Source organism: Sorex fumeus, unplaced genomic scaffold, assembly GCF_029834395.1.
Source record: "Sorex fumeus unplaced genomic scaffold, SorFum_2.1 ptg000095l, whole genome shotgun sequence".
In the NCBI taxonomy this organism is placed as follows: Eukaryota; Metazoa; Chordata; class Mammalia; order Eulipotyphla; family Soricidae; genus Sorex; species Sorex fumeus.
In genome coordinates, this window is record NW_026606152.1 from 4,127,012 (window position 1) to 4,151,481 (window position 24,470).

Below are 24,470 nucleotides of genomic sequence, written 5' to 3' on the forward strand. Positions count from 1 at the left end.
AAGAATGACAAAGAATGATCAGAAACGACCAGAGTACAATGGTCAGGCCACACTCATCCTGGTTGGAATCCCCAGCACCACATATGGGTCCTTAAGCATTGCTTGGGCTCATCCAAGCAGAAATCCCAGAATAACTCCTGCTCACAGTCCAGTGTGGCCCCAAACAAAACAAAATAAAGGAAAAGAAAGCAGGAAAAGAATAAGCAGAAAACTTTACTTTTGATACACCTTAAAGATCAATTTTTAAAAATATTTTTACTGTAATGGGACATCACCTTGGCCATACTATTTTTATGTAATGTCAAATCTTTTTCCCAACTAACTGAAAAGTAAAACTTACATACAAAAGGATTCCTTGTAAATATAAATGTGAATAGTGAATAACCCACTGTTTTACATTTGTAACATCTGTGTCTGCCGATACAGGCGGCTGTTTCACTTTTCTGATTGTTTCTTCAATATGGGTTAAAATTAGACTCTGGAAATTAAAAAAAAAAGAATAACCAGAAAACTAAAACTAAACCCAAGAGCAAGCTGATATTATGTGATGTGAAATCCATCAGACAGGGAGGAACAAACATCCTATGATTTCACTAGCATTTGGAAGATAAAGTCAAAAAGTAACCAGCCCACAAAACTGGACAAATGAACAGTCTCTAGTCAATAAGGGAGAGGTACTAGGGGTTGCCAGGGAAGCAGGTGATGCTGAAGGGCCAGTCACATGGAGACAGTCTGGTGACGATCTAGGGGCTTTATGGCGGATATTGATTCACACATGAGACAAATACAATGTTCTAAACATGCTATTTCAGTGTCTACTATGTCCCCTGATTAACTTTACATACTCAATATCACACTCCATTCCGGATGTTGCCCGCGGAGATTTCCAGTATTCATCACCAGATGCTGTGAAGGAGAGTCTGGTGTGTTGCATTCAGGTCCCAGCCTGACTGATGGTTTTACAGCCAGAGTCTGATGGACAACAAGGTGGCCTGAGGAGTCACAGAAGTGAGTCATCACGTGAATCCCAACAGACTCCCTCAGTGGGGCTGGGGGCAAAGCTTGTGCTCCAGCCGATGGGACCAGAAATTCGCCCCCAAGGAGCTGCCGGCAGTCACTGGCACCTGCATGAGGTCGTGATGCGAAACAAAATGAAACAGACTCTTGTCTCTTGTCTCTGTCCTCTGATCTGCTCACACGCAGGTGCATGCCCCGGAGTTGCCCCAAGTAGGACGGTGTGAGTCCCACCTTGTCACCAGGGGTCACGTCTGTCCTCACGACCCCAGGCTTTTTCTCTTTTGAGAAGTTCCTGCTAACCCACTCTCCTGCAGGTCGGGGTTTCGATGGGAAGGCCTGGCCACGTTCCCAGATCTACCACTGGGTGGAAAATACCCTGAAATGGACCCACCCATCACTCCTCGCAACATTGAAACCTACGTGAAAGAGCTGGTCCTTGACGTGAAGCACCGGGCTCATTGGTTCAAGACTCAGAAGTTGCTTTGGCCCTGGGTAAGTTGAGGTCCTAGCCCTGGCCCAGAGAAGGCTGTGACAGTTTCCACACCACACTCTGGGTGCCCTGCTCTCCTGTTCCATCTCAGCAGTTAGTCAGGCCAGGAAGTTCTTTTTTGCTCTCCCCTGAAGCCTCGTCCTTTCTCCTTATCTTCTTTCTGCACCTTGGACTCACACATGCATGGCTCACCAGAAAGACACCATCTCTCCCAGGCGGACTTCCGGCTTCCACGCGCCGCTCTCCTTCTCTGGTGCAGATTTCCAGAGCCTGGGCTTGGGAGAGCCTCAGGTCGCTATGAACTGTGTGAGCCTGAAGATCTCGCTGGCTCCCTGTTTCCTCAGCACCTCGGTGCTGGCTTCCTAGGGCTGATTCGAAGTTCAGTGAAAGGAAGTGCCCAGAGGGGCAGACAATGAAACACAGCCATCCTGTCCTCTTCACTGTCAGCAGGGCCATCAGCGGCAACATTTCCCATCATGGTTATCAAGAACGTCACCAGAACATAATCCTTCAATAGCACAGGATCACCAACCCATCTGTTCTAGTCACTGTCATGGCCGTCGCCACAAAGTCGTCACACTTATCCCCACTAACATCCTCCTCATCCGTCCACAGCATCACATTCAGCATCGTCACAGTCATAGCCACCACCAAGTTAGCAGACTGGCCATGGCAATGGCCTTGCTGCCCACGCTCCAGGCACTCATCCCACTGGGAAATGGCGTATCTATGTCTCATTTACTTACATGGCCTAGGAAGAAAACACCCCTTGTGACCATGATGATGATGAACATCCCATTATTTTCAGAGAATGAAAAAAGTTGGAGCCATTAAGAATATTCCTAAGGTCACACGGTTTCTTATTCAGAGGGGATGGAGTTGTTTTCAGACACTGGTCCCCTCAAGTCTGCCCGTTTTCCATGCCACTTTGGTTTACTTTCTTTTCAAGATTTATTATATTTGTAAAATGATGCATATGTTTGGCAAGGAATACTTTAGGTCAATAGGCTTATTGGTATGTACCATTAAATAAGAACCCTATGAATGTGTTTTACTTGTTATGAAATTGAATTGTTACCTAAAATGTATGTTTAAATAGTGCAATTTTACTATCCTTTAAAAGTCTTAATGTAACGTGATCACTTCAGTGCTGAGGGCTGTGACATTGCAGTACTGAGTCACAGTACTCCCTCCACCAAGTCACTCCGAGCATGAGCCAGTATTGTTGAGCTCTTTATTTTGCTCACCTCTGCCCCCAAGTATTGCTTCCTGGAGTTTTGAAATTTTTACTTCTGAACAACTCAGAATTGGACACTTTCAAAATAAAACCAGGAAACACTCTAAAGTTGCTTGTGGTGTCCAGATGAATAAACCCTATAAAATCACCCGTCGTGAGATCCATGAAGCGCGCTGGCCGAAAATCCTCTGTGGGTGGCCTGGTCCACGCGATCTTCTGGCCTCTGTGCAAAGGGCCCGACTCACCTGCAGGGCTGCCCAGAGCTGCTGACCGTCAGTTTAGACTCAGGACCCTACCGGGGCTCCTTTGCCCTGTGCTCAGGGCTCTGCGCTATGGCAGACAGGCAAAGTGCTTCATTACACCCCTCACCCCCAGCCTCTTCCCTTTGATAGTGAATTCATAACACAATTTGTCAGAAAGGAAATGAAAAGTTTTCTCATGAGTTCGTCTCTGAAGCCCAGTGAGTGCGGATAGACCCGGCGGTGAGCAGTCAGACTGGGTCTTGGGAAGTGCTTAGGACATGCTCAGAGATCAGGGTTAGAGGAAGAGCCAAGAAATATGACATGCTGCCCACCTTTCCAAAAGAAACACGCCTTCTGTGCAAGGGTGGGCGGTGTGTGTGTGGGCAGTGAGGCCAGCTGGCCTGGGGTGGGCTGTGCTCCTGGTCCCGAGCCCGGTCATCTTCCGCTCCCGCAGGGCTGTGACAAGCAGTTCTTCAATGCCTCACTGCAGTTTGGCAACATGGACCTTCTGCTGAAATACTTCAAGAGGAACGAATCGCGGCTGGGCATCTCCGTGCAGTACGCCACCCTGAGGGAGTATTTCAGCGCCCTTCATGCTCTCAACATCACCTGGAAAGCGCGTGCACACGAAGACTTCCTCCCCTACTCCTCAGGTACGCGCCGCTGAGGGGCCAGGGAGCTCTGGTGCCAAGAACCGCCGTCACCCATCTCGGCTCTGCCCTGCTCCGTGGCCTCGGGATCCGCAGGGCCTTGGCGTGACCCAGCCACACCTCAGCACCCTCGTCGCTCTGTGCGCGGGCAGGTTCTGATTGCCCACACGGGGTTCCTTGCCTCCCTGCCTCCGTTCCTGGAATTTGCGTTACTGGGAGTGCTTTCTTATCTTCTTCCTCCGAGTCCTAGTGCTTTGGAACGGAACTTTCCCCAGGAAGCCTTTTCTCACTGTCAGCTGGTCAAGAGGCATCTTGTGTCGTCATGGTTCCTGCATTTACCACCACATCTGTCGCTAGACAAGGCGTAGCTGCCAATGCGCCGGGGAGCCAAGACTAAGGAATCAGCTTCAGGGAATAGAAAGGGCCTTGTTGTGTGGTCAGAGAGCAAAGGGGCAGGAGGGCCGGTTCACTGTCTAACAGCTCTGTGTAGGCTGGTCCCCTGCCCTGTTAGGATGGGTCCCTGAGCAGAGAAACAGGAGAAAGATCTGAGCGCTGCCAGGTGTGGCCCCCACAAAAAACTGCCTGTGGTTTCGTGTGCGTGTGTGCTTGTGTGCATATGTGCGTGCGTGTGTGTGTGTGTGTGTGTGTGTGTGTGGCCGAGGGCGGGGGCCTCCTGCCACAGGCTGATGACGCATCGGCTTCCCCCGATGACCTGCGGGCCCACAGAAGCAGGACGAGGACAGAGACTGAGGCCGGGCTGAGAAGTCACAAGCTCAAGGAGCCTTGCTGACCCTGCGGGCAGCGGGGACCCTCACGCCCTCTCCCCCAGACCCCTGCCCCAGAGAAACCCCGGAGCTTGCCCTCTGACCACTTCCAGGAGCTGGCATGGCCTCTTCCCCCTTCCTTCTTCTAGATCCTGCTCTTGTGACCTCTCCCCAAAGTCTTCCAGGACAGGGAAGACCCTGGGGTCCCTCTGTCTCTGTTCCCAGCCGCTCTGCGCTGCTCCCTGTCGCCGGCTCCTCACGGGCCTGCTCCTCACCCTGCTGGCTCTTGTGTCCCAGGGGAGTTTCAGGCCTGGACGGGCTTCTACGCCTCCCACAGTGGGCTCAAGGCCCTGGCCAGGCAGGCCAGCGCCCTGTTATATGCTGCGGAGTCCATGTTCGTGCGGCACCTGTGGCCAGAGCACGACTCGACTGTGAACGCCTCCTGGGCCCTGCAGCAGCTGCAGCAGCTCCGCTGGGCCGTGTCCGAGGTAAGGATACCGGGTGCAGTGACCGCTGGGCCCATCCCCTGCTCCCAAGCACGGAGCCTGGGTTTCGGGGGGACGTCAAGGGTGCCGTGTGGTGGTCTGGGCCGCGCTCCCCCCGCGTGTCCCCGTAGCTGGGTGACGGTCCCGGGAAGGCTCGGGTAAGAGCTCCCGTGGCCAGGGGTGTTGTGTCCAGCTCACAAGCCTGCCCATTCGGCTGCAGCCTCCATCCTGTGCTCTTAATCACTGTCCACCCAGAGGAGGGCTGGGCATGAGTGCAGTGATGACATGACCTGTCCAGCTCCACTAGCAAGGTGTCCATCACTTCTGCCCCATGGTCCCGGCGGGAGTCACTGCTTGGGCCCTGCCTCACAGACCCTTGTGCAGGTGAAACGATGTCCACTGTCTCGTGGACGCCCCGGAGGCAGGCTCGCCTCGCCAGCCCAGGAAGGGGTGAGCTGGCCGTTCACTGCATAGTCTCTGCCCCCCAGCCGGCTCCCCAGCTCAGCTGCTACGGCTCCCCTTAACAAGTCCACCACCGACAACAGGTGCAGTCAGAGCCAAGACTGGGGTGTAAGTGTACCCGTGGACACAGGGTGATGGCCAGCCGGCACCTGTAGGGATAGTGACCTGCTCTGCTCCTGCCTGGCCCACACCTGCACCTCTGGATTTTTTTTCTTTTTGGGTCACACCCGGCGATGCCCAGGGGTTACTCCTGGCGGTGCTCGGGGGACCATATGGGATGCTGGGAATCGAACCCAGGTTGGCTGCGTGCAAGGCAAACGCGCTACCCGCTGTGCTATTGCTCCAGCCCCATGAACTAACTGGATGTTAAAGTCATGCCAGTCCCTTGTGCTGTTTTCCCGGGTGCCCATCTGCAGCCTTCACAGAGGAAACCAAGCTTTTATTCAGAGGACTGTGCCATCCGGGGGGCCCTATGAAGGGGTGATTTCCCACAGGGCCCGGCCACGGAGGGGAGTCCTGGAGTCTTTTTTGTTTCTTTTTGGGTCACACCCAGCAATGATCAGGGCTTACTCCTGGATCTGCACTCAGGAATCACTCCTGGTGTTGCTCAGGGGACCATATGGGATGCCGGGATTGAACCTGGGTTGGCACATACAACTCAACGGCCTACCTGCTGTGCTATCACTCTGGTTCCCAAGCCCTGGACTCTTTTCCTCCCTGAGCTAAGGGGACCGACTGGCAGGTATTCAGAGAGTGACACAGTGACCTGCAGTGCCCGTTGAGTCCGTATGGGACTCACCCCGACGCTTCTCCCTCCCTTTTGTGAAGAGGCTGCTCCTTGCCTGACCGCAGTGGCAAGAATCACTGGTGGCAAGGGTGTCTGTGGGGACTGGTCAGTTGGGGGCCAACTCTCGGTTCCTTCTGAGAGTTTGCAGGCTTCAGGCGGACACTCGTGAGGGTGCCCCGGGCAGGGCTAAGCTGCTTCCTCTGCCCGGTTTCCTCTCCCTCCCGATGCTGGTGTGGGGCAGCAATCTGTATTTAGTGGCCTGTGTGTGTTCTGGACGGCAGCCCCATTGCCACTGTCCTGGGGCCTCAGGTCCAACACCACAATGGAATCTCTGGGACTGGGAGCAATAGGATGAGAGATATGTACGTGGAACACCTGGCCGCGGGCATGGACGGTGTGCACCGGCTGATGGCCTCCATCGTCAGCGGGAGTGGACAGAGTGGCCCATCTGACAAAGGTAAGCCAGCTGGGGGGAGGGCGGTTCTGAGAAGTGAGCTGAGTTGGAGGTGCGGGACCCAGACCTTGTGACTCATTGGCCGTGTCTTAGCGTGGCTGTGTCTGACCTGGAGGGGAGCGGGCTGCCCCATCCCTCAGGAGTCCATGCCCCTCTACACGACACTCTGAGTGTCTGCGTTCTCGGCTACATACAGTTCACCTGCAACAAGGGGGTCCTTAGCTGACAAATTTCTGGGCCATGAGGGACAAGCATTCTCCCTTTATTTATTTGTTTTGGAGGTAAAACAGATTTTACTTGGAGGTGTTTGAAGGGGAGGAGGAAGAGAAAAGTGGGAGAGAAAGTAACACGCTCAAGAGAACATGCGTGTGTGCGCGGGTGGGGCTGGAGCGATAGTACAGCGGGTAGGGCCTTGTGCAAGGCCGACCCGGTTTTGATTCCCAGCATCCCACATGGAGTGTAGAGCCAGGAATAATCCCTGTGCATCACTGGGTGTGACCCAAAAAGCAAAAAAAAAAAAAAAAAAAAAAAAAAAAGAGAGAGAGAGAGAGAGAAGCCCCCCCCCCCCCCAGCATTAGGTAGGAAAGTGCACGTCTCACGAGGGAGATTGGGCGCCACATGTGCTTGGCCACATGGGCGCAGGCAGCACATGGACTTGCGCCGTGTATGTGTGAACCGTCTCCTTTAGGCGGGGGACCTCTCTACAACCAGCTGCTTCCTTCCTCGACCCTGTACCCAAGTCCCTCTCAGCTGCCTCACCTCCCGCAGGTTTCTGTGCCTTTCCAGAAGGCCCCACACTCCGCGGGGCTGGGGTGGGAGTGCGCGGACACAGCCCGCCATGGGACAGAGAGGGCTGCCTTGCAGTTAAGGCCAGTGGGAGTGGACAGGCCCTTCCCTGACATCCAAGAACAGTGTGCAGAACCCGAGAACAAAATGTGACATTCTGGCCACAAAACAGAGTGGACACAGGTGGGCAGCAAAGCGGAGCATGTTGGATGGCCCCAGCCCCTCCCCACGGAAGGAACCCAGATCCACACCGCAGGAGTCTCAGAGCCAGGACAAGCGAGTTGCAAGGCTTGGCCGTCCAGCTGTGGAGTCCCAGCAGAGCCTGACGCAGGGCCTGGGGCCCTGATCACGTGGGGCTAGTGACTATCTTAGCCACTACTTGGGCTCGCCTGTGGGCTCCTTCCTACATTCCCTGAAGCACCCTGGGCACCAAGCAGAGAGGGTCACCCAGTGTCTGAGCACCATCTGTCCTCACTCCCTTCTGCTCCGGTTGCCAACATGTGCAGGGTCAGGGCCAAAGCGCTCCCGTTCTCTCTGCACACAGCCACTGAGCGAATCATTACTGGTGTGTGTGGGTCTCTGGATGTAGATGCAGATTCTATCGGACTCTCTGCGGTCATCTACAACCCTTTGGCCTGGAACCTCACCACCATCGTCTCCCTGACCGTGGACTATCCCAAACTCAGAGTCACGGATGGGCTGGGCAGGTCTGTGCCTCCACAGGTAGGAGCAGGAGGGTCAGCTGGGGCCCTTGCACAAGGAAGAGTGGCCATGTGACAGGAAGTTGGTGCGGGAGGGAAGGGCTGGGCGTGAGGAGAGGCTGGACATTGTTTACGAGGGACAATGCAGGAGGGGGGCGGCTCAGAACACTCTAAGAGTGGGAAGACCCAGTCTGCCCCACACGGTGAGGCTTCCGCCCAGGTGCTGTCCGAGCTGAGCGTTAGAGGGTAGAACGATTGTCCTCTAGTCCAGACACTCAGTGTTCCAACCCATCCACAGAGCTTGCAGTTGCAGAAATCAAAGACGATACCGAACAAATATGAACTGTATATGTTGGTCACCATCCCAGGACTGAGTTACCAGCAGTACATCATCTGGCAGAGCCAGGGCAAACAGGGCACTTTGCTCAACATATCGAGGCCAAGTTATTTTGGCCGGAGGAGAAGAATTTCCATGTTGTCGGATGAAAAGCACCTCATGTCGGTGCAGAATGACTGCTACACCATCTTCCTGGACCAGGACACCAACCTGCTGCACAGCATCCGGGAGAGGTGAGGGAACAGTCTGCTCCTTCCTGGGCATCGCGCACCGCCACTCTGGGGAATGCCATTTGCGGGCTTTCTAGGGATGACCTCGAGGTGTCACCAGACCTTTCTATTTCTCTGTTTAATTTCTGTGAGTGTGAATGTTTGCCACTACAATCAAGCTAGTCTTATTTTTTTTTCTTTTTGGGTCACACCCAGTGATGCTCAGGGGTTACTCCTGGTTATGCACTCAAGAATTACTCCTGGCGGTGCTCGGTGGATTCTATGGAATGCTGGGAATCGAACCTGGGTCAGCTGCATGCAAGGCCCTACCTGCTGTGCTACCACTCCAGCCCCAGCCTTATCTTTTTATTTCAAAGAGATTGACTCATAGCATAGCAAATGTTGAGGGACAAGCACTCAGAAACGGAATCATGGTAGAAACTATGTATGCTAGAGAAATTCCAAATTGTTTTGTATATGCATGCCTTTGCTCGTCTGGCCTCCATCCACCCATTATTCACACTTTTTTATTTATTATTTTTTAATAGTGAATCACTGTGAGGTACAGTTGTAGACTTACAACTTTTTGTGCTTAGGTTTCAGTCATACAATGATCGAGTACCTATCCCTCCACCAGTGCCCATTCTCCACCATCAATGGACCCAGTATCCCCCCCACCACCCCCACCCCAACCCCCCTACCTCACTCACCTCTGTAGCAGGGAATTCCCTTTTTTTCTCTCTCTTCTTTTGGGTGTTGTGGTTTGCAATAGAGATATTGAGTGGCCATTGTGTTTGGTCTACAGTCTACTTTTGGCATGCATCTCCCATTCTGAGTGGGTTCTCAAAACACTCTTTACTTGGTGGTCTCTTCTCTATCTGAGCTGTCTTTTCCCCCAGCATGTGAGGCTGGCTTTCAAGCCATGGGGCAAAACTTCTGGTCCTTATCTCTATTGTTGGGTGTTAGTCTCTTATTCCGTTACTTTATATTCCACAAATGAGTGCAATCTTTCTATGTCTATACCTCTCTTGCTGACTCATTTCACTTAACATTATACTTTCCATGTTGATCCATTTATATGAAAATTTCATGACTTCATCTTTTCTAACAGCTGCATAGTATTCCATCGTCTAGATGTACCAAAGTTTCTTTAAACAGTCATCTGTTCTTGGGCACTAGGGTTTTTTTTTCAGATTTTGGTTATTGTAAAGAGTGAAGCAATGAGCATACAAGTGCAGATATCATTTCTACTATACTTTTTTGCTTGTCTGGGATATATTCCCAGAAGTTGTATTGCTGGGTCAAATGGGACCTCAATTTCTAACTTTTTGAGAATTGCCCATACTGTTTTCCAAAAGGACTGAACCAGTTGGTACTCCCACCAGCAGTGAAGGAGGGTCCCTTTCTCCCCACATTTGTGCCAACACCAGTTGCTTTTGTTCGTTTGGATGTGGGCCAGTCTCTGTGGTGTGAGATGATATCTCATTGTTGTTTTGATCTGCATCTCACTGATGATTAGGGATGTAGAGCATTTTTTCATGTACCTTTTGGCCATTTGGATACTTTCTTTGAGAAAGTTTCTGTTCATTTCATTACCCCATTTTCTGAGGGGGTTGGATGTTTTCTTCTTGTAGAGTTCAACCAGTGCCTTGTAGATTCTTGATATAAACCCCTTATCAGTTGGGTTTTGGGTGAATATCCTTTCCCATTCTGCTGACTGTCTTTGTATTTTAGTCCTTGTTTCTTTTGAGGTGCAGAAGCTTCTTAGTTTAAGATAGTCCCATCTGTCTATCTCTCTTTCCACTTACTTGGCCAGTGGCATGTGATCTGTGAAGATACCTTTAGCTTCAATGTCGTGGAGGGTTTTGCCAACTTTGCCTTCACTGTACCTTATGGATTCCGGTCTGATGTTGAGGTCTTTAATCCATTTTGATTTTACTTTTGTACATGGTGTTAGGTAGAGATCTGAGTCCATTTTTTTTGCATGTAGCTGTCCAGTTTTGCCAGCACCATTTGTTAAAGAGACTTTCCCTTCTCCACTTCACACTTCTTTTTTTTTCTTCCTCATTTAAAAAAAATTTTTATTAGTGAAACACCATGAGGTACAGTTGTAGACTTACAAATTTTTGTGCTTGGGTTTCAGTTATACAATGATCGAGTACCCATCCTTCCACCAGTGCCCATTCTCCACCACCACTGATCCCAGTATCCCTCCCACCCTTATCCCCCCTCTCCCACCCTGCCTCTGTGGCAGGGCATTCCCTTTTGTTCTCTCTCTCCTTTTGGGTGCTGTGGTTTGCAAAAGAGTCATTGAGTCCACTTCACATTTCTTGCTCCCTTATCAAAGATTAGATGATCATATATTTGAGGATGTGTGTCAGGATATTCAACCCTGTTTCATTGGTCTGCAACTCTGCCTTTGTTTCAATATTTTAATTATTACTGCTTTGTATCAGAGATTGTTTTAATTAATTAATGCTTTAATTATTACTGCTTTGTAGTAGAGTTTGAGCTTGGGGAAGGTGATGCCTCCCATCTTTTTTTCCCCAAGAATTGATTTAGCTATTCATGGGGGTATTGTTCCATATGAATTTCAGGAGTGTTTGCTCCATTTCTTTGAAGAATGTCATGGGTATCCTTATAGGGATTGCATTGAATCTGTACAATGCTTTGGGAAGTATTGCCATTTTGACAATGTTAATTCTCCTAATCCATGAGCAGGGGATATCTTTCCATTTCCTCGTGCCCTCTTTTATTTCGTGAAGTAGTGTTTTGTAGTTTTCTTTGTACAGGTCCTTTACTTCCTTAGTTAAGCTGATTCTGAAGTGTTTGATTTTCTGAGCCACAATTGTGAATGGGATTGCTTTTTTTCGTGTCACTTTTTTCTCTCTCATTATTTGCATATTTGCTCGAGCGGGCCCAGTAACGTCTCCATTGGAGACTTTGTTGTTACTGTGTAGGAAAGCCATGGACTTCTGGGTATTGATTTTATAACCTGCAACTTTACTATACAAGTTTGTTATTTCTAGGAGTTTCTTGGTAGAGGCTTTAGAGTTCTCTAAATATAGTATCATATCATCTGTGAATAGTGAGAGCTTGATTTCTTCCTTTTCTACTTGAATGCCCTTAATATCTTTTTCTTGCCTAACCGCTATTTCAAGTACTTCCAGTACTATATTGAACAGAAATGGTGAGAGTGGGCATCCTTGTCTCATCCCTGATCTTAGAGGGAAGGCTCTTAGTTTTTCCCCATTGAGGATGATGCTTGTGGTAGATGGCTTTGACTATATTAAGGAAAGTTCCTTCAATACCCATTTTGGTGAGAGTTTTCATCATAAACGGGTGCTGGATCTTGTCAAATGCTTTCTCTGCATCTATTGATATGATTATATGATTTTTATCTTTTCTTTTGTTGATCTGCCCAAATGCCTAAAAGGAGGGTGGGAGGGAGGGTGAGAGAGAGGGAGAGAGAGAGAAAGGTGCCTGCCATAGAGGCAGGCAGAAGGGGGTGATGCGTGACAGATTATGTTGATTGGGTGACGGATTATGTTGACCGATTTCCGAATGTTAAACCATCCTTGCCTTGCATCCCTAGGATGCATTATTCACACTTTCATCTACACTTCCATTTTCCCACTCGCTGCTCCACCCATTCTTCATCAACTCCCCTTCCTTTAAATAGTCTTGTCACACACTCATTCACGTATTCCCTCCCTCTCACATATCCTTCAGTCCTTTCTCTTTCCCAGTCCACTTCACCTTCACCTGCTCCCTGTTCCATCATCTGTACATCCACCCACACCAATCCTTCCCATACCGTCCCATCTACCATCCTATCTTCTCTCCTTTTATTCCGCGTATTCATCCCTCACCATCCTCTCACAACACTGTCTGTACCTTCACCACTGCCCCTCAGTCTAGCCAGACACTCACTCCTACTCTAGAGGCAGCTCTTCTTCAGCATCCCAACAATCATTCCACCATTTTTCTTTTCAAAAGTTTTTTAAATTACTTTTTTAGAGCATTAAAAAGCTGTTCATGATTGGATTTCAGTCAAACAGTGTTCAAACACCCATCCCTCCACCAGTTTACATTCCCAGCACCAGTGTCCCTAGGTTCTCTCCCATCACCCCCTCCTGCCTGCCTATCTGGCAGGGGCTTTTCTCTCTCTCTTTTTCTTTTTCCTTTCCTCTCTCTCTTCTTTTGGGCATTGTGGTTTACAATATTGATACTGAAAGGTTATCAAGAATATCCCTTTACCTACTTTTAGCCCTCAGCTCTTGTTCAGCATGATCATTCCCAGCTATTATTGTCATTGCGGTCTCTTCTCTATCTTACCCACCCTCCACCTGTCACACACTTTTCACCCATTCTTCTACCTGCTATACAACACTTTACTATACAAATCTATTGTTTTAAGAGCCTTTTTGTAGAGTCTAGGATTTTCTAAACACAGTATCAAATCATTTGCAAATATGAGAGCTTGATTTCTTCCTAACCTGTCTAAATTCCCTTGATATTTTTTCTTGCCTAATTGCTGTGGCAAGTACTTCCAGTACTACTTTATTTTTATTTTATTTATTTTTATTTTTTATTTTTCACGCTGAGCCAGTCAGTGTAGCGCGCATGCAGCCCCGGACATCATGTACAAAGGGCAGGGACTTAATCAACGCAAGCTTATGACCCGCACTTACTGGGAATTCCTCGTTCATGGGGAATAATTGCAATCCCCGATACCCATCACGAATGGGGTTCAACGGGTTACCCGCGCCTGCCGGCGTAGGGTAGGCACACGCTGGCCTGGCAAGCTCCCCGTGACGTATTCGATATGCCAAACACAGTAACAACAAAGTCTCCAATGGAGACGTTACTGGGCCCGCTCGAGCAAATTGACGAACAACGGGAGGGCCTTTACCTTTTACTTTACCTTTTTATTTTTCAACGAATCACCATGAGGTTCAATTACAGACTTACAAACTTTCATGCTTACATTTCAGTCATATAATGATAGAGTACCCATCCCTCCACCAGTGCCCATTCTCCACCACCAATGTTCCCAGTATCCCTCCCTCCATCCCCCCAACCCCTCCCCGCCCCCTGTGGCAGGCACATTCCTTTTTTTTCTTTTTTTGGTTTTATTAGTGAAACACCATGAGGTACAGTTGTAGACTTACAAGTTGTTGTGCTTGGGTTTCATTTATACAATGATCGAGTACCCATCCCACCACCAGTGCCCATTCTCCACCCCCATCAATCCCAGTATCCCTCCCAGCCCCCCAGCCCCCATCCCACTCTGCCTCTGTGGCAGAGCACTCCCTTTTGTTCTATCTCTCCTTTTGGGTGCTGTGGTCTGTAGAAGAGACATTGGGTGGCAATCATGTTCGGTCCGTAGACTACTTTCAGCAGGTATCTCCCATCCTGGGCAGATCTTCCCAGCACCCTTTATTTGGTGCTCCCTTCTCTATCTGAGCTGCCTTTACCCCTAGAGTGTGCGGCTGGTCTCTAAGCCATGGAGTGAATAATCTGGTATTTATCACAGCTGTTATTGGGTGTTCGTCTCTTATTTTGTTACTTTATGTTACCCAGATGAATGCAATCTTTCTATGTCTGTCCTCTTTCTGACTCATTTCGCTTAGCATGATATTTTCCATGTAGTACCACTTGTATGTAAATTTCATGACTTCATTTTTTCTAAGTGCTACATAGTACTCCATTGTGTAGATGTACCAAAGTTTCTTTAACCAGTCATCTGTTCTCAGGTTTTTTCCATATTCTAGCTATTGTAAACCGTGCTGCAATGAACAAACAAGTGCAGATGTCACTTCAACTATACTTATTAGCCTCTCTGGGGTATATTCCCAGGAGTGGTATTGCTGAGGTCAAGGGCTGGCACCACCCCTTCCCGTGAGGTCCTGCGTGTCTTGTCACTGCTGGCCCATACCTGACTGTCCATTGGCCTCTGGAAGATAGTGGCCACCGAGCCGCCAGGGGGAATAGGCGGAGGGATTGCACCTTTTCCCACCTGGGGTGACCCGGCACCGGCAACCTAATGTGAAGTACGGACGCATTTCTTCCAAAAGCCGCTGGGTTCCGAGTTTCATTTGTGTGTTTTTGGATCATGGCTCTTACATAGCTTGATTAGTAGCTGGAGTGACCCCATTCTGTTACTTTATATTCCACAAGTGAGTGCAGTCCTTCTATGTCTGTCCCTCTCTTGTTGATTCATTTCACTTAGCGTGATACTCTCCATATTGATCCACTTATATGCAAACTTCATGACTTCATCCTTTCTAACAGCTGCAGTACTACTTTGAACAGAAGTGGCAAAAATGGGCAATTTTGTCTTGTGCCTGATCCTAGAAGGAAGACTTGTAGTTTTCCCATTGAGGAAAATATTTGCTGTGGGCTTGTGGTAGATGGCTTTGACTGTGTTAAAAAAAAAAAGATCCTTCAATTCCTATTTTGTTGAGAGTCATGAAAACTCTGAATCTTGTCAAATGCTTTCTCTGAATCTATTTCTCTAAATCTATCTGATCATGTGATTTTTCTTTTATTGATATGGTGTATTACGTTGATTGACTTTTATATGTTAAAGCATCCTTGCATCTCTGGGATGAATCCCACCTGATCATGGTGTGTGATCTTGATGAGATGTTGGATTCTATTTGCTGGTATTTTTTTTAAAAGATACCTATGTCTATTTGCTCGAGCGGGCCCAGTAACGTCTCCATTGGAGACCTTGTTGTTACTGTGTCTGGCATATCGAATACTCTCGGTAGCTTGCCGGGCTCTCCGAGAGGGGCGGAGGAATCGAACTCGGGTCGGCCATGTTGGCCGCTTGTAAGGCGAACGCCCTACCCGATTTATTTATTTATTTTTCTTTTTGGGTCACACCCAGTGATGTTCAGGAATTACTCTTGGCTCTGGACTCAGGAATTACTCCTGGTGGTGCTTGGGGACAATATGGGATGCTGAACCCAGTCAGCCACATGCAAGGCAAATGTCCTACCCGCAGTACTATCACTCCAGACCATTTTTGCTGGTATTTTGTTGAGGATCTTTGCATCTGTGTTCATTAGGGATATTGGTGGTATCTCTGTCTATTTTTGGTATCAGGGTGATGTTTGCTTTATAGAAACTGTTTGGAAGTGTCCTAACTTGAAAATTATAACGTGATAGCTGAGCAGAGATGTGAATTTGGAGCTGATATGAGTCATGTTGGGTTTCTTCTAGTTGGGGGTCTCAGGTGAGTGAAGTCATGTCCCCAGACTTCATGTACTGCAGTAAATAGTTGGCCCAGACCCTTTACCTGGGGACCAGAAGACATTGGCTAATGAGCTGAGTGAAGGCTGTGGCTTGTGACATCTTGGACAGTGGGTTGTCATGTAACCTAACTCTTCCCTGTTGTGGCTTTGAGCCTGCTGAGAAAGGAGGGGAAGGTATCTCAGATGATACGGGCAGTCAGCTCCACCTCTGTGGGGGGTTTCTTCCCGTAGAAAGGGTCCGAGACTCTGCCCGGCTCTCGGGATCTCCTCAGGCAGCTTGGTCCCTCCTGGGCCATCTGCACTGGAACAGGAGAACAATGTGACGGCACATTGGTTCTGGATGTGCCTGAGCTGAGCTTCCTGGGACCTTGCCATCAACAGTCTTGACGGTTTCTCTCCGCTTCATCATGGTCCACAGAAGGCATCTGGCTTCAGATCAAGGAAATGAAACCTGGGATAATGCCTGGTGATGCAACCGTTCTGTTCATTTCTCTGCAGAGAGAGTAACAGGACAGTCCCCCTAAGGCAAGAGTTCCTGGAGTACCACAGCAGTGGCAACGTGTTCGAAGGCCCCACTTCAGACAGCTATCTGTTCCTTCCCACTGAGGCAGCCGAGCAAGCCTGGGGTGCTGTGGCATTGGAGATCGTGGCTGGGAAGCTCCTGACTGAGATCCGGCAGTATTTCTACAGGTGATGCCATGTACTGCTGCATGCCGAGTGTAGTACGCTAGGGCGGGGAGGGGCTAAAGGCGGGACGCTCTGGCCAGGGGCCTGGATGCTAGCCCTGTGCTGGGCACCTACTGTCGGCCCATGGACACGTGACAGGAAAGTGGTTCCTCTGATGTCTTCACCTCCTGCCGCTGACGGGCTGTACTCACGGCTGGGAGCTGAATCCAGAAGCAGACAGACCCTCAGAGTAACATGCTGTTCTTGCTAGGGGGTTTCGCTCTTTCAGAGACCGGACAGTCATTTCCATGATGCCTTTTAGGAAGTTTCAGGGCCCAGGGCACTCATTCTGCTCCCGTTGTCTTGCTTAGTCGGCTTTCTGTCCAACCAGCCTGATGTCACACAGGGGAGGAAGGAGAGAAAAGTGAATGGAAGGTGGAAAGAAAGGCACGAGGAAGGAAGGGAGGGATGGCAGGAAAAGGGAGGGATCGGGAGAAGGGTGGGCTCGTGGATGCCCTATGCAATGCTCCCCTTCTCTCCAGAGACGAGATGGATTCTTCTTACACCTATGCCATCTTTTCCCGGCTGGTGCACGTGTCGAGGGATGCCGAGGGGGAGCTGCTATGCTATCGAATAGAGCAGGAGCTCAGAGTGGGCCCTTTGCAGATCAACCGTGAGGCTATCCTGAGGACCAGCACCAACCTAAACACTTACCGCCACTTCTACTCTGACGGTAACGGCTACCAGATGCAGAGGCGGACCTACAGAGATCACGCCAACAACAACATCGCTCGGGTATGCCTCACAGCACCCGACCATGGCGCTCCCAGGTGCAGCCCTGGCGTTCTTTCTGGAGGCAGGTGGATCCTCTGATCTGCAGGCGCTGTAGTGAGAGCCCTGAGAAGGTTCTCTCAGGACCCCATTGCCCACCCCGGCGCTGAGGCTCAGAGCTCGGGGCACAGGTGATCCTTGGTGTCTGAACTCTGGGCTGCCCCTGCTGAGGGAAGCCCTGGCTCAAGGGCCCCTCATTTGCTCCGGTGCCCCTCACTGGTGGCACTGCCTTCAGGGTGATAGTGTCAGCTCATCCCTGACTCAGCCCAGCTCTTGCCTGGCAGTGAAACGCGATGTGTGCCAGTCTCGGCGTCAGGCGCTGCACAGGGCCTTGGCTCTGGGGAATGGAAGGGCGGGCCGGTCCTGGGCATTTTTCCGGGTGCCTGGCTTTCCTGGGACAGGGGGTGTCTTCCTCTCTAGGGGCAGGAGGCCAGCTGGGCACAGTCAGGAAGCAGCAGAGGGCGCCCAAGGCTACGGTTATTTGCTGTGTCCCCTTCCTATCTGCTTTCTGGTCACTGGGTCACAATTGCTAGTCCTTACATCTCTGGCCAGCCAGAGTCCACACTTTTGTGCTGTCTCACAGAGCACTGAGCGTGGCATATGACTTCCCTTTGGTCCACGCCTGGACCCCCTTTCCCTCACGCATCACCATTCAGTTGCCCAGCAGCTGGACTGGCTCGTGCCCAGTGGCCCATGTAGCCTGGGAAGAGGGAATTTAGCCTGAGATGGACATATGAGGAAGCTGAGACCCAGACAGGCTAAGTTCACTGGCTAGCAGCGTGGGGGGGCAGTGGAATTGGGGATACTGTCCTGTAGAGGGCTTGGTCAGGAAGGCTAGTGGAAGGCATCCACCTGCACACCTGGTCGCCTGCGCAGGGCCAGCTGACAATGTCTGTGCCCACAGAATTACTACCCCATGGTGCAGTCGGCCTTCATCCAGGATAACCAGAGCCGGCTGGTGGTGCTGTCTGATCAGGCACACGGCGTGTCCAGCCAGGACAACGGGCAGGTCGAGGTGGGTCATTCCATGGGCCCATGCTGCCCAGGTGGGAGGGGCCTTCAGACCCCCTGTTCCTCAGGCCACTCCAGAACCTGGGCTGCCCGGGTGGGAGGGGCCTTTAGACCTCCCGTCCCTCAGGTCACTGCATGGCCCTGGGCTGCCCGGATGGGAGGGGCCTTCAGACCCTCGTCCCTTAGGTCATGCTACATCGCCGCCTGTGGAACGTAGACCAAGTGAAGCGTTCACTCAACCTCATGCTGGTCGACGACTCGGTGGCCAGTCCTGTGTTCTGGCTCCTGCTGGGCCCCCTACGGCTGACCACAGCCCTGCACCATCAGAGCGGGCTGGCACTGCAGCACAGGCCCATTGTGCTGTTGAGAGAACTGAGGGGTAAGGGGGCACCCACCAACTGTGGTCACCAACCCTGAATGGGCACCTGACCGGGGACTGTGCATCTGGGCAACCTCAGGGCAGGACCTGAGGCCACCCCCTCTGTCCTCTGCGGGCAGGTGAGGTGCAGAGGGGCTCCGAGGTGGTAAGTGGGGTCTGGACCCCCGGCTCCCCTGTACCCGTGCAGGGTCTGACAGGTGGTAAGTGGGGTGCGAACCCCAGGCTCCCCTGTACCCATGCAGGGTCCCACAGGCGGTAAGTGGGGCTGGACCCCCGGCTCCCCCGTACCCGTGCTCCGAGTCTGCTCCTTTCTCCTGTGATATTTTGTCTTTCTCGGATGACCTGTGACTTGAGTGGCCGCGTGGCCCTGTGACTTGAGTCTGGAGTGTGTCCCCAGGGAGGGTCACTCTGCCCCCTCAGACACCTTCTGCATGTCTCTCCTGAAACCAGGGCGCCCGGAGACAGCGGGCAGTGCTTAGAGAAACCCGCAGCAAAAGCCAATGGGCAGGATTGACATGGTCACTCATCCTTGAATCTTTCCGGTTTCACTCATCTTTAGAAGATTTTATTTATTTATTTAGCTGTTAAAATATCTTCTAAACGACCTACTACTGATTTATGAAAAGTAAATTAATGGAGCCAGGCAGAAAGCTCAAGGGTGAGAGACACATGCGTGCACTGTCACACCAGAGGCATCACCTTGTGTGACCTCGGTGGCCCGGAGCATCCCTAGGCCTAAACTGCACTGACTCAATCATGGAAACTTCTGGATTCATTGGCCAAGTATCAAGAGTGGCCTAGGAACACATGAGGAAAGCTCAGAATTGAACTGAGCTCACCTCTGAATTAATACTGCAGCCTGAGTGTCTGTGGAATATGAATCTTAAAACATTTATTCTCATTTTATCTAATTAATGAAGAAAGAATGAAAAACTTTAAAATATTTATTATTTTTCTTCTTTGTCCCTGTCTTTATTGATCTACATAAACTTTTTTTTTTTATTTTTGGGTCACACCAGGCGATGCTCAGGGGTTACTCTTAGCTTTGCACTCAGGAACTACTCCCAGCGTTGCTTAGGGGACCATATGGGATGCTGGGAATCAAACCCGGGTCAGTCGCGTGCAAGGCAAATGCCGTACCCCCTGTGCTATCGCTCCAGCCCCCATAAACTTTTAAATTAGATTTTTCAATTTTGTGCACTGTGATTTGCAAACTGTCAATCAAAGAATTTCATATGTGAACTATTCCAGCCTCGCATGTTCCATCTAGGGGTCCCCTTGCCTCTGCCCCTGTCCCAGGGTCCCTCACCCACCCTTCCCACCCCCATGAAACTTCCTACTGAAGACAAGTTCTCTGTTTCTGTTGCTTTTGGGCGATGGCTATCTCCCTTCATATCCTGCATACAAGAGAGAGATCATTCTGTTTGTTTCTCTCCTCTGATTCAATTCATCAGCATAATACTTTTTAGGTCCATCAGCATGGCAGAACATTTCATGTTTTCATTTTTTTTTCTTACCGTGGAGTAGTATTCCATTGTGTTTATGTGCCATAGTTTCTTTATCAAGTCATCTGCTCCTGGAAACTTGTGTTGTTTCCAGATTTCGGATATTGTGAATAGTGCTACAATGAACACAAGGGTGCAGATGAATTTTCTAAGTGAAGTTTTTGGACCCTTGGGGTAGATGCCCAGAAGTGGAATTGCTGGGTCACGTGGAAGTTGAATTCCTAGCTGTTTGAGAAGTGTTCATATTATTTTCCAAAAAGGGTTGGGCCAGTGAATATTCCCGTGGGCAGTAAATGAGGGGCCCTTTCCTCACATCCATGCCAGCACTAGTTGTCTTTGTTCTTTGTGAAATATGCCATTCTCCCTGGTGTGAGATCATACTTTAGTGTGGTTTAGATTTGCCTTTCCCTGATGATAAGTGACCCAGAGCATTTTTTTCACCAAGTGTTGGCCATTTGTGTCTTTTGATTTTTTTTGCAAAGGGTCACACTCGGTAATGCTCAGGGGTTTCTCCTGGCTCTGCACTCGGAAACTACTCCTGGCAGTACTTGGGGGACCAAATGGGATGCTGGGGATTGAAGCTGGGTTGGCCTGAGTGCAAGGCAAACACGATACCTGCTGGACTATTACTTTGGCCCCTTCATCTGTGTGTCTTTTGATGCAGTCGGGTTTTTTGATAGAGTTCTATGAGTAGTTGATGTATCATGGATGTCAACTCTGATATCCAGAGTGATATGATGAGTGGTGGACTCTCAGTTGGGAGTGGACTGTCCAATCACAATCTGTGTTCATCCTTTCCTTTAGAAGTCTCTTAGCTTGGTATAGTCTTGTTTGTGTATCTTTGCTTCAGTTTGTGTGGCCAATGGGTCAAATCATTGAAGATGCCTCTATATTTAATGTCACTGAGAGTTCTACCTATTTTTTCTCAATGTATTTATTAATTCAGGTCTTTAATCAATTGGACTGACCTTTGTGCATGGTGTTAGGAGAGGATCGGAGTTCTTTTATTTTTTTTTTTGCATGGGACTGACCAGTTTTCCCAGAAGCATTTATTGAAGAGGTTCCTTGTTCCACTTCATATTTTTGCTCCTCTATTGAAGATTGACTCCAATGCTGAGGATCTCCCTCTGGACTTTGAATTCTATTCCACTGATCTGAGAGTCTATCCTTATTCTGGTGCCATATTGTTTTACTTACTACAGATTTATAGTTTGATTTGATTTAAAATTGGGGAAGGAGAAATCTTTCATTCCTTCCCCCAGGATTACTTTGGGTATTTGGGGGGTTTATTATTTCATATAAATTTCAACAGAGCTTGATCTATTTCTTCAAAAAATGATATGGGTATTTTTATAGAAACTGCATTAAATTTGTATATTGTTGTGACTCAGATTGTCACTTTTGACAATATTAATCCTTCCAATCTATGATCAGGGAGTTTTTCCTAGTGTCCTCCTTTTATTTATTTTAGTAGTGACTTATAGTTTTCTTTGTATAAATCTTTCACATCTTTTGTGAAGCTGATTGCCAGGTACTTAATTTTCTGAGGCACAATCATGAATGGTATTGAATTTTTAATTTCTCTGTCTTCTATTTCCTGACTTGCATATAGAAAAACCAGGTATATTTTTGGCATTTTGGTCACACTTGGCGATACTCCTGGCTCTGCACTCAGGAATTACTCCTGGTGGTGCTCAGGGGACCATATCAGATGCTGGGACTCAAACCTGGATTGGTCACATGCAAGGCAAATGCCCTACCTGCTGTACTATCGCTCCAACCCCCCAAAATCAGGGGATTTTGTGTGTTGAGTTTGTATCCTGCTACTTTACTCTACAAGTCTGTTGTTTCTAGGAGTCTTGTGAAGTGTTGGGAGTTTCTAAGTACAGTATCACTGTCATCTGCATAGTGAGAGTTTTACTTTCTCTTTTCAGATCTGAGTGCCTTTATTATCTCTTTCTTGCCTCATTATTATGGCATGGATGTCTGTGATGAACAGTAGTGGTGAAAGTGCACAACCTTGTTTCATGCCTGGTTGTAGAGAAAAGCTTTCAGATTTTTGTCATTGAGTATGATGCTTGCTATGGGCTTGTGATCAAGAGTTTTGACTATTATTGAGGAAAGCTCCTTCCAATCCTATTGTATTGAGAGTTTTTATTATGACAAGTGCTGGATTTTGTCAAGTAATTTCTTTGCATCTATTGATGTGATACTATGATTTTTAGTTTTTCTTGTATTGTGATGGTTTATCACATTAATTGACTTACGTATATTAATCCATCCTTGCATCTCCAGGATCAATTTTGGTTATGATGTGCGATCTTTTTGATGTACAGTTGGATTGGTTTGCAAATATTTTACCATGTTTATCAGAGATACAGACCAAAAGTTTCCTTTTTTGTTGTTTCTGTCCACCTTTGGTGTAACATGAAGTAATGTTTACTTCATGGAAACTGTTTGGGAGAGTCCCTATTTCGTTGGCTTTCCTGGAGAGGATTGGTAGTAGGTCTTTATTAAAGGTTTGGAAGAACTCACCAGAAAACCCAACTTGGCCTGGGATTTTGTTTTACTTTATGTTTTTGCTTTTGGGCTAATCCAGCAATACTCTGAGGTTACTCCAGGCTCTGCACTCAGAAATTACTTCTGATGGTACTCAGGGGACCATTTGGGTTGCCAAGGATCAAACCTGGACCAGCCATGTGCAAGCCTCCAGGCTGTCCTATTGCTCCAGTTCCTTTGGAAAACTTTTGACACAATAAGGTCTTACCAATAAGAGGCAGGAGGTTATGGAGAAATTGGTGCAGAAAAATTCTTAAGAGGGGTGTGTGTGTGTGTGACAGAACAGCAGGCAGAGTGCTTGCCTTGCATTCAACTGACCTGTATTTGATCCCCAGCACCCTCAATGGTCCTGAGTGCAGAGCCAGGATTAGGCACCGAGCATCACTGGATGTGGCCCCAAAACCAAAATGAAAATGAAAAAAAAATTTCAGTGGGGAGGAAGATAAGAAATGGTTTTGTCGTTGATTATTTCATTACCTTTGAACTCACTGATGAGAGTGAGTTCCTATCTCAGCCCAAATTCCCATGATCTAAAGCACCGATATAAGACTTTAAATATATAAAGCAATTAAAAAACTTTAACATTTGCAAAGGGGGTTTTCCCTACTATGCTTTTCTTTGAACTTATGCTTTAAAAATTGTAATCTGACTTTTATTTATTTATTTATTTATTTCATTTTTTATAATTTTATTTATTGAATCACTGTGAGAGCAGCTACAAAGCTTTCGGGTCTAAGTCTCGGTCATACAATGAAACACCTGTCCCTTCACCAGTGCCCATTCTCCACCCCCAACAACCCCAGTATACCCCCATTCCACACCCTCCCCCTACCTGTGGGGTAGATGATTTCTACATTACTCTCTCTCTACTTTGATAACATTCAATATTTTTACACCAGACCCACCATTATTATTTGAGATTTTACCCCAACACTCAGATCTGCTGAAAAGGCAACCATAAACAATTTGTTTTCTATTGCTGGTTATGAATAACATATGATGCCGCGTGGCTGCAGTAGTGGCCACGTGATTTTGAAATTCCGAAATTTTAACACTTAAATCTGGAAGGATTTCTGCCCAAACCTTCTGGGTTCCGAGATTTGCTCCTGAGTCTCTGGGATCATGGCCATTAAGCAGCTTGATCAGGAGCCAGAAAGGCTGTTCATGGGTGGTGACTCGGGATCTCACTGGGGTGGGGAGGAAAGGGCCGACTCCACCCCCATCCCACAAGGCCCCGTGTGTCTCATCACTGAGGGCCCAAACCTGACTGTCCAGTGGCCTCTAGAAGATGGTGGCCATCAAGCTGCGTAGGGAGAGAAGGCGGAGGGACAGCACCCTTTCCCCCTGGGGTGGCCCGGCGACAGTAACCTACTGTGTGGTCCGGATGCATTTCTGCCAAAAGCCACTGGGTTTCAAGATTTATTTCTGAATCTCTTAGATCATGACCGTTAAGCAGCTTGATCAGGAGCCAGAGAGGCCGTTTGTGGGCGATGACTTGGGGTCTTGTTGGGGTGGGGAGGAAAGGACCGGCCCCACCCCCATTCAGTGAGGCCCAACATGTCTTGTCACTGAGGGCCCAAACCTGACTGTCCAATGGCCTCTGGAGGATGGCGGCCACCGAGTCACCAAGGGG

At 48.9% G+C, this 24,470-nt stretch overlaps 1 protein-coding gene across 1 annotated transcript in view; it reads left to right on the plus strand.

Moving 5' to 3' along the window:
- Positions 1-24,470, plus strand: part of MAN2B2 (mannosidase alpha class 2B member 2) — a 40,487-nt gene that overhangs the window by 7,323 nt on the left and 8,694 nt on the right. Inside the window, exons 6-16 of the mRNA XM_056132698.1 lie at positions 1,332-1,509; positions 3,441-3,639; positions 4,698-4,888; positions 6,444-6,591; positions 7,964-8,097; positions 8,383-8,645; positions 16,385-16,576; positions 17,095-17,347; positions 18,288-18,398; positions 18,581-18,773; positions 22,654-22,666. Of these exons, the coding sequence (XP_055988673.1) occupies positions 1,332-1,509; positions 3,441-3,639; positions 4,698-4,888; positions 6,444-6,591; positions 7,964-8,097; positions 8,383-8,645; positions 16,385-16,576; positions 17,095-17,347; positions 18,288-18,398; positions 18,581-18,773; positions 22,654-22,666 (1,875 nt within the window). The remainder of the gene's footprint in view (positions 1-1,331; positions 1,510-3,440; positions 3,640-4,697; positions 4,889-6,443; positions 6,592-7,963; positions 8,098-8,382; positions 8,646-16,384; positions 16,577-17,094; positions 17,348-18,287; positions 18,399-18,580; positions 18,774-22,653; positions 22,667-24,470) is intronic.